Raw genomic sequence first — 9,354 nt, forward strand, 5'->3', positions numbered from 1 at the left:
ATTAACTCGTTTAAGTAGATATAGGTACTAAGACGTTTAAATATAACTATAGGAGGCGTTTATCAAAAACATGAAAATGATTTCAAAGAAACGCAAATATGAAATTGATTTCTAAATGTTTTCAATCTTCAAAGTTATTAAGTTTATCTAAAATCTTAATTTTTAACCGTGTTTCAGATATAAATCTATGACCTAAATCTATACATATAATAAATCTGTAAAAAAACTGTGTCTGTACATTGAATATATTAAAAAAATAATTATTGGGTGGGGTTTAGAAACAGTAATGGAGCACAAATCCAAAAAAAAAAATCTGTCTGTTTGTCTGTATGTCTGTTTGTTTGTACACGCTAATCTTCCGAACTACTGAACGGATTTCAATGATTTTTTCTTTGTTGTATCAGTATTAAGCCTGGTCAACATATAGGCTATAATTTATCTTCGAAACTTGAAGACCTGATGCAGAACACCAACAGACCAACAAAACTATAAGATATACAAAAATGGTGTCATAGCAAAAATTGTTTCATTTGATGAGCATTTTCAGCTGAGATAATAAATTTGAAGATCTGGAACACCTGATGTGGAACCCCAAGAGCCCAGCTTCTCTGTACCATATACAGGTATGACGTTTTAGCAAAAGTTGTTCAATTTGATAAGCACTTTCTATTGACTTATACAAATTGAAGATCTAAAACACCTGATGTGGAACTCCAGGGGCCCAGCTAGACTATAGCATATAGAGGTATGACGTTTTAGCAAAAGTTGTTCAATCTGATAAGCACTCTCTGTTGACTTATAAAAATTGAAGATGTAAAACACCTGATGTGGAACTCCAGGAACCCTGCTAGACTATATGAAGCATATGAAGATATGACGTTTTAGCAAAAGTGGTTCAATCTGATAAGCACTCTCTATTGACGTATAAACATCGAAGATCTGGAACACCTGATGTGGAACATCAAGAGCAATACTACACTTGAAATGTATAGAAATTAATGTTATGAAATAGGTATGGTGTTTCAAAAAAAGTAATTAGTCCGTCTTTTAGATAACCCTAAAATAATGGACACGCATTTTTCTTTTCTCTCTCTCACAAACAAATAATAACGAAGATACAACAACGGTTGAATTTCGTGTTAAGTCACTGCTCAGTACAAATTTTACATACCTAGACATGACGTCACAAGCCCCCACTCTCTAACTTTGTTGCGTTATATCTCATTATTATTTTGTATGTCTCTTCCAGACCTCGGGACTACAGAGTTCCGAATTTTTGGGAGGCAAACGTGGGGCCGAAGCCAACACGCTGAAGCCCTTTTGAGACAACTTTAATGAAATGGTGACACAAAACCGACGATTATCCCTTTATACACTATGGAAATGCTCTATGAACCCATGGACAATCCCCGGTGGACGTCGTTAAAAAAAAGACAATCCCCGGTTCTGTGCTAGACTATTGCTAATTATGGAGGAAAACTACTTGGGCTATTGTGATGGGATGTTAGTGGATGACAATGTATTAGGTACATGTAAAAACGGCAGGTGGAGACTCGCTCTCAGTATATATAGCCCCGCGGGGTCGCTACTCCCCGTCATCAGCCTCAGATGTCCTGCGGTGCATATATCTCATTATTATTGTCGTTATTATCTCAAGAGCCTTTGTCCCAATTATGTTAGGGTCGACTTCCAGTCACGATGCAACTGAGTACCAGTGTTTTACAAGGAGCGACTGCCTATCTGACCTCCACAACCCGGTTACCCGCTCAACCCAACACCCCTTGGTAAGACTTACTGGCTTCTGACTACCCATAACGACTGCCAAGAATGTTCAATGACAGTCGGAACCTACAGTTTAACATCCCCTCCAAATAACGGTCATTGGTATCCAAAATATACGTAGAAAGTACATACGAACTTAGAAAAGTTGCATTGGCAGGCACTTGCCAGACCTGGAATCAAAGACGCACGCTCATACTTGAGAGATTGGTTCTCTACCCACTAAACCACCACGAATTCCACTAAGTCACCACGACTTTGTCATCTATTTAATGTTTTTTACGTAATAATACGTGTAATATTTTTGCCACACACAACTTAAATGCGGACTTATTAGAATCACTACTTTTATCCCTATGGTCACGTCTATTGCGACTATTCAGATCATTGATTTTGCTGACCCCGTAGTCGCTGGCATAAGGGACAGGATCCGCGTACGAAGTCGCGGGCAGAAGCTAGTATCTAACTAAATGTTTACTTTCCAAAAATAAATAGGCGTATCTAACAGCATTAATTATTAATCCTTATCCAAAAGCTCCGAATCTAAAAGTTATCAAACAAAATAAAAAGATCTCGCGGTATTCATTAGACGTCATTGAAAGCCTACTCGGATGCTTTTAATACATTCGACATAGCTTAGTTTTGTTTTAAAAATCGCCTAATTACTCCACTCCTTTTATGAACACCTCTATTCAAGATGGCCGACTTGTATGGCGGGAAGTGAACGTTTTTAATTAACTCTATTAACTATGGATGAAGCTTTGTGATCGACAATAGTCAAGATGATTATTAGTTGGTAATATTCGGTAAATTATATAGCTATGTGTTAGGAAATTGTAGGATGTTTCTTGTTGAAGATTTTTTTAGAGGTTGGGTTATGTTAATATGCATATTCATTCGAGTTATTATTTAGTTTGCGACTGTACCTATATTGAATTTGAAATTCATTTGTAGATTAGTCATTAGAGAAATAAGTATTAGTAAACTCTATACCTATTATGTTATTAAAGACATATTGTATTAATAGAAGAACAAGACTATAAAAAAACATTAAACGTAGGTACCTATAAACAGCCATCACTAAACCTCACACCTTAGATATCCGATCTCTTTTTTCAAATAACTCATTAAGATTACGTCCAAACCACAATTTATGTATAAAATGATACATTATAGAACCCGTTCTGTCTTATATTAGAACGTTTGACTCCATAACTCTGAGTTATGGCGGTCAAGCCTGCGGCCCAACACTTTGAATTAATTAACTCAACATAAATCAAACTACGATCTATTTTTGAACTTTTTTCTAATCACAGTAATTCAATTAAAACTTGTTTTTCTATCTATGGGTATATTATGTTATTTTGTTGAGGTATAGGCTGATTTCTGTGGTTTCCTTGGGCTTCTTTTGGTCTAAGACTGGTAAGGCTAGAGGATTGTTCGAAAGAGTTACCGCGGCCCAGGTACTACACTAAGGACTCCAGAAGGAACAAGCATGGGTTTAGTCAGTAACATTCACACATCCTTTTCAAAATTACAGCGATTATTTAAGACCGAGGAATAACCGTCGGGGGATGCATTTTCTATAGGTATGAAATTTCAACAATTAATCATACTCATGAGTGTATTTTATATCATCGTTAAACATCTACAATTCTTCAATAATTGTATTCACGACACTAGAAATCCTTTAGCTGGTTTAATGGCAGCCCCCGACGGATATTCCTCGGTTATGTATTATGGTAAAATTAATATTATTTCATCTAAGTATATCCTCGAGAAACAAACACGGTAGGAAAAGCTGTAAACATCGATATTCATTGTTTAAGTAATTAAGTATATCTATTACCGATTTCTCGAGAGATCAACTCTTTTAGAAATTATTTTTACATCTATTATAATATTTTACATATTTCATCTACTGACGACAATAACACCACAAAGTAGGTTTTGATGACGCAATTTATTTATATTAAATTTGAATGTAATTTGAAATAATATTATTATATATGCTGCAATAACAGGGGCCCGATTCTCCTAAGTTAATAATGTCAAAATTGAATGGAAATCTAATCGCAATATGATCGCAATAGCAGTTTTAACCATATCGGGCATTCTGCTACTAATATAAGAAGTAGTTTGCTCTACAATCATATTGCAATCGTTAATCATTTGCAGACAAAATGATTCATTATTGAATGACAGAAAAGGATAAAAACGTTTATTTCAAAGAAAAAATAGCAGGATGCCACATACGCTTCAATCCTAATCGAGTCGTGATTGGATCGCAGTCGAATGGGAATCGTATGTCGCTAAGTAAAATTAGGAGAATCGGGCCCCTGTTTATCAGAAAACCATTTTATGTTCGCCATTCCCGCTTCGAAGAATTGACGTCAAATTATCATTATACAAAAATAAGGAAAACGCCTAAGTGTAAATATGCAAGTAGAATGATTCATGCGCTCTAATATAAATAAAAGTGAGAAAAAAAAATAATTTTAATGAATTCTGAGGTCAGTTCCAGTGCACTTGTTTTTAATTATTAATACAATATTCGTGCTTGGCATTATTGTCATATTTACAAAGCTTTTTTGCAGTTTTGGAGAGATCGCAGCGAAACGGCAACTCACAATGATATCGATTTACGACCATGTGAGTTTTTTTCATACTTCTTTGATATGTTACTGTTACAGCCTTTTTATCGTCCCACTGCTGGGCTGCGGCCTCCTCTCAAGCGGAGAAGGATTGAGCATTAATCACCACGCTTGCTCAATGCGGGTTGGTGATATCATACTTTATAGTCCAGGTTTCGGCAAAATGTTTTCCTTCACCTTTTTATCAGCCATTGGTGTCTAAGATATATACTTAGAAAGTACATACAAACTTAGAAAAGTTGCATTGGTACTTGCCTGACCCGGAATCGAACCGACCCTCATACTTAAAAGGTTTGCTCTTTACCCACTAGGCCACCACGACACCACGACTTCTTTGATATACGTATAAACAAATGTACAAGACAACGCTAACAGATCGATTATTTTAATTTACAATCATTTAACTCGTCAAAGAACTCGCGAGCCATGTTTTCCTTCACCATGGTTCAAGTATGCAAGTGTCCCTATTAATCAAAACTTCTGTTTCACCAGGATCTGCCATGCGTGCACAAAATAGCCGTTGATATAACCAATGGCAGCAAGATCAGGATACAAGGAAGCATACCACGTGATGCTCACAGGTACGTCTTCAGATCTGTTTGAACCTACAACTAGCAAGAGTAAAATATGCTTCTTATTTTATTGTCAGTTGCGCGCTCCAGCCAGCCACAGTTTAATTTAAGATTTCTATATATTTTCCAGTAATATCTTGGCCCGATAATAACAATCACAACAGAAAAGTAATTAAGTGCAATCGTATGCAACGTCAGAGTTTTCAACGTGTAATCTTTATAGATTCTGGATAGATCTCCAATGCAGTGTTGACGTCGCAATCCACATCAGCCCTAGGTTCGACGAGATGGAGATAGTTCGCAACACCTTCACTGCCGGGGCTTGGGGGAAAGAAGAGAGGAGGGGGGGAATGCCCCTCTGCAGAGGAGACCCCTTTGATATGCTGATCGAGTGTGATGAAGTATCTTTTATGGTAAGACGGAATCTCGTCAATTAGATTAGTCGAAGAGGGCGAGAGATGGACTGTGTGAAAGGCAATGAGCACAGAAAGAAGGTTGTTAGTTGTTACTGAATTGACGTTGGATAGATTATGGAAGAATACATGATGCGCTGACTCTTGATGGAAGAATAAGTGTGCAGGGTACCTATTCAACAACACTAGTCTACGCTGTGAGTTAGTAGCGTGAGGGTGTCAGACTCTTACTGGATAAAACCCAGCCATGTTCCTTCTTAAGCCCTTTATGTTCCAGGGTCGCGGTAACTTTTTAGAACAATCCTGAACTGCAGCCCCGAACAACACTGCTCTTACATTTTAATGAAGTGAACTCTTTTTATCGTCCCACTGCTGGGCTGCGGCCTCCTCTCACACGGAGAAGGTTTGAGCGTTAATCACTACGCTTGCTCAATGCGGTTTGGTGATTTCAGACTTAATAGTCCAGGTTTCCTCGAGATGTTTTCCTTCACCTTTTTATCAGCCATTCAAGATATACTTAGAAAGTACATACAAACTTAGACAAGTTGCATTGGTACTTGCCTGACCTGGCATCGAAGCCACGCACTCATACTTGAGAGGTTGGTTCTTTACCCACTAACCTCCCCACTCAGAGACATTTAATGGTTATTTAAGCCATTCCTTAGTGAAGGATTTGTACGACATTCCGTCACAAAGGAGTGACTTAAGTAATCATTAAATGTCTCTGAGTGCGGGGGTAAGCCACTACGACTTAAAGCCTAAAACACACAATAGAATTAATTAAGCACCTCAATTTAAATAATAATTAATCACATTTGAATGTACAGGTGTCGATCAACGGGCAGCACTTCTGCAAGTATATTCATCGTATCCCGTACGATCGCATCACTCACCTGGTCGTCTTTGGCGACGTTAAAATTATAAAGTGCAATATAGACGCACCATCCCACGATCTCGTGAGTTTTATTATGTGTGTTGCATCTCTGTTCCTAAAAGGATAATTAGTTTCTGTACGTAACACACGACGTCATTAGACCTGTCATGTGGGTCCCACCTGAGGTGACGGAAGTAAAAGAAACTATTTATTCATCAGAAAACACGAGTTTAATAGATGAAGACCAGATTACGACTAGTACATTCTTAGATCACTACACTACACGTTTCCCGCAGAAATAAAAATAAATAAGAATGGTTATGATTTTTTTTATTACATACCTAATTATATTATTTAGGATTAAAGTGTGTAAGTTATTACTATTATTTTTATATTATTCAATTAATATAAGATACAGTAATGTAGTCAGTTCGCTGCAACCACAGCTATTGGGCACTTATGATTTCCCGCCAACTGAAAAAAGCTAAGCTTCTTCACTTCACACAATATCATCCATCATCATATATCTTTACATACATAAAACTCACCCAGTTCGGCTGATTTGATGATCTGTACTTGATCATCATCAGCCTATCGCAGTCCACTGCTTGACATATGCCTCTCCAAGTGCACGCCACTGAGATCGATTTTCGGCTTCACGCATCCAGCTCCTGCCAGCCGTCTTGCGCAAGTTATCACTCCACCGTGCCTGAGGACGTCCTACACTACGTTTTCTGAGGCGTACTGTACTTGATCACCAACCTAAAAATACATTCTCATATACTACTAGAACTTGGGATTGTGCTAAAATTGAAATCGTAAACATTTGTAAGTATCCCACAGAAGGTATTTTTATAAATTTTTGCATACCTACACTTTATTACCAATACGTACCAATTAAATTGAAATTAAATAGCTTTTGTCTGTTCTTTTGATGTGACTTATCTTGCGGTCGGCGTTTTTAATTAACGCTAAATACTGACCCAGAAAAAAAAGGTTTGATTGCTCATTTAAAGAGTTTATGATGCTCAAAGTTTGCATGGTATTTTTATAATGTCTGTGGCTAATCGGTTGGGAATCGATCTGGTTGAGATAACATAGTGCTGGCTGGAAATATGCCTTTTAGTATATTTTATTGTTTTTTTTTCTGGTCGCATTGGGCTTTAGTTTGGTGTTAAAACATGATGCAGGATTTAACGATTTTCATTGAGAACACTCTCTGTACTAATGTAAATGTAGATTTCATAAAAGAATTATTCTAAATGTAGAGTATCTTTTGAGTTTTACTTCATTGTTTTCCTTTAGATTAAAATTGCATATTTTCTTATTTAGTTCCATGCTTCATATGTAATTTTGAAGTTATTTCAGCCTGAGCAACAATGTTACAAAGCTTACAAAATCTTATTATTACCGCATCTGCCGTTAAACTAAACAGCTCGCAACATAATAGTCAGTGGCCGGGAATCAAACCCGCACCGCGAAGTTGGAACGGAATCAATTGGTCACACCTCACCGCGGACCGAGAGCAAATCGCTCGCGGCCATCGAGAAAAAAAAAAGAAAAAAAAGTTCCACGAATATAAAAGCTATGCGGAGAACATTGCTTATAATGGAACGTAAGTATGACGTATGTTTTTTTCGAAAATGGAACCTGGATGTGTCAATTGTTAATTTTGAATTGAAATATGGTTCTTGACTTTGACCAACTGTCGTTTTTAGGGAGCGAAATAAAATGGCAGTCTGCGCTGGTCACTTTGTCAATTTGTCATTATTTTTTCAACAACCATGTGCATTCAAAATTTGAATTTTTCCTTTGCTTTTTTCTGATAAATTAAATTTTGTTTATCTGCAGTAGGTAAAGTAGTGTAGCGCGGATAGGGTTAGATAAGTCAAACTCCACAGTCGAGGTAAGAATGAATATATTTTACTAAAATGCCTGCCTACTTAACTTATCCGCGCTACAGTAGGTTCTAGGTAAGTAAAAAATATTTGATGAGAACCGTAGACTAAAAGTTAATAAACTTAGGTCCTTGACCAATCAGGTGGTTATAATTACACTAACTAGTATTTATGATTGAATAAAAATCTACCGAGAATATTAAACAACAGCTTAATAATATGAAGGTAATATAAAATATAAAAACAGGATAATTACCCACAGTTTTATAGAAGCAATAAACCATTAAGTTGAAATCAATTAATTTTTAATGAAAATAATTAACTACTGGTTATTGCAGGGTGAAAGTGATGCGATCATAAAAAAGTTTAAGATATCAATTTATTTATAACAACATAAAATATAATTGAAATATTTGTGCGGGAGTGCACTAAGTAAGTAGGTTCTAAGGTTTTAATGATAATAATATAATTGCGAAAATAACTAGGATGTCTGTCTGCCGTGTTTTAAATAAAATTTCCTAAAAAGCATAATCAAGAACCTAAGAAAATACTTAAATTTATTTTTATCCAGGTGCGGGAAGTAGCTGGAACAAGTTCCTACACAACAAAAAAAAACTCTTAAATCACACCTACATCGTGGTAAAACTCAATCATTTGAATAATATAACCTAGAGCACAATATTACTCTATATTCCATCGTACATAATCATAATTAACTCAAAAACACCCAGACACTGGTAATTACATCAAAAAGTGTTGAGAAAAAGAGAATCATAGCGACTTGCGTATTAATAACCACTAGAGAATAGACACGTATTAATAAACTTACAGAAGGTTCACTTCTATCATCTCATCTAAACTAATGTTATAATAAGGTTTGTTTATTTGGACCCTAAAACTCCGAAACTACTGAACCGATTTTAAAGAATCACTGTTGGAAAGCTACACTATGCCCTGGGTAACATGGGCTATATTTTGTCCGCGTACTGAAATGAGTTCTCTCGGGATGCGGGTGAAACCGTGGGGAACAGCTAGTCAGAAATATAGCATCTGACAGGTAACAGCAGTCTTATATTGATGGAAAATAATCCTTATCGCTGTAGACATAAAGTTTATTTCGCAATGCTTTTTAGTTACTACGCTATGCTTTGCTACGAATAAACG

At 36.4% G+C, this 9,354-nt stretch overlaps 1 protein-coding gene across 2 annotated transcripts; it reads left to right on the forward strand.

Annotated features, from left to right (window-relative positions):
* The first annotated feature begins 4,298 nt into the window (after positions 1–4,298).
* LOC110382788 (galectin-5) lies at positions 4,299–6,592 on the forward strand. 2 transcript variants are annotated; one of them, XM_064039195.1, is made up of 4 exons: positions 4,299–4,431; positions 4,926–5,014; positions 5,229–5,418; positions 6,246–6,592. In XM_064039195.1, exons 1-4 carry the CDS (start codon positions 4,411–4,413, stop codon positions 6,417–6,419), a joined length of 474 nt encoding a protein of 157 aa, XP_063895265.1. In that variant the 5' UTR covers positions 4,299–4,410; the 3' UTR covers positions 6,420–6,592. The 2 variants fall into 2 exon arrangements, with proteins under 2 accessions (XP_063895265.1, XP_063895266.1); XM_064039196.1 differs by having other exon boundaries at positions 5,283–5,418.
* Positions 6,593–9,354: the final 2,762 nt, after the last annotated feature.

This window comes from Helicoverpa armigera, chromosome 18 (genome assembly GCF_030705265.1).
Source record: "Helicoverpa armigera isolate CAAS_96S chromosome 18, ASM3070526v1, whole genome shotgun sequence".
Taxonomy (NCBI): domain Eukaryota; kingdom Metazoa; phylum Arthropoda; class Insecta; order Lepidoptera; family Noctuidae; genus Helicoverpa; species Helicoverpa armigera.

Coding starts and splice junctions, on each gene's coding strand:
- LOC110382788 (XM_064039195.1), top strand. CDS start 4,411: ATGATATCGATTTACGACCAT. Junction 4,432..4,925: donor TGATATCGATTTACGACCAT/GTGAGTTTTTTT, acceptor CTGTTTCACCAG/GATCTGCCATGCGTGCACAA. Junction 5,015..5,228: donor ATACCACGTGATGCTCACAG/GTACGTCTTCAG, acceptor TAATCTTTATAG/ATTCTGGATAGATCTCCAAT.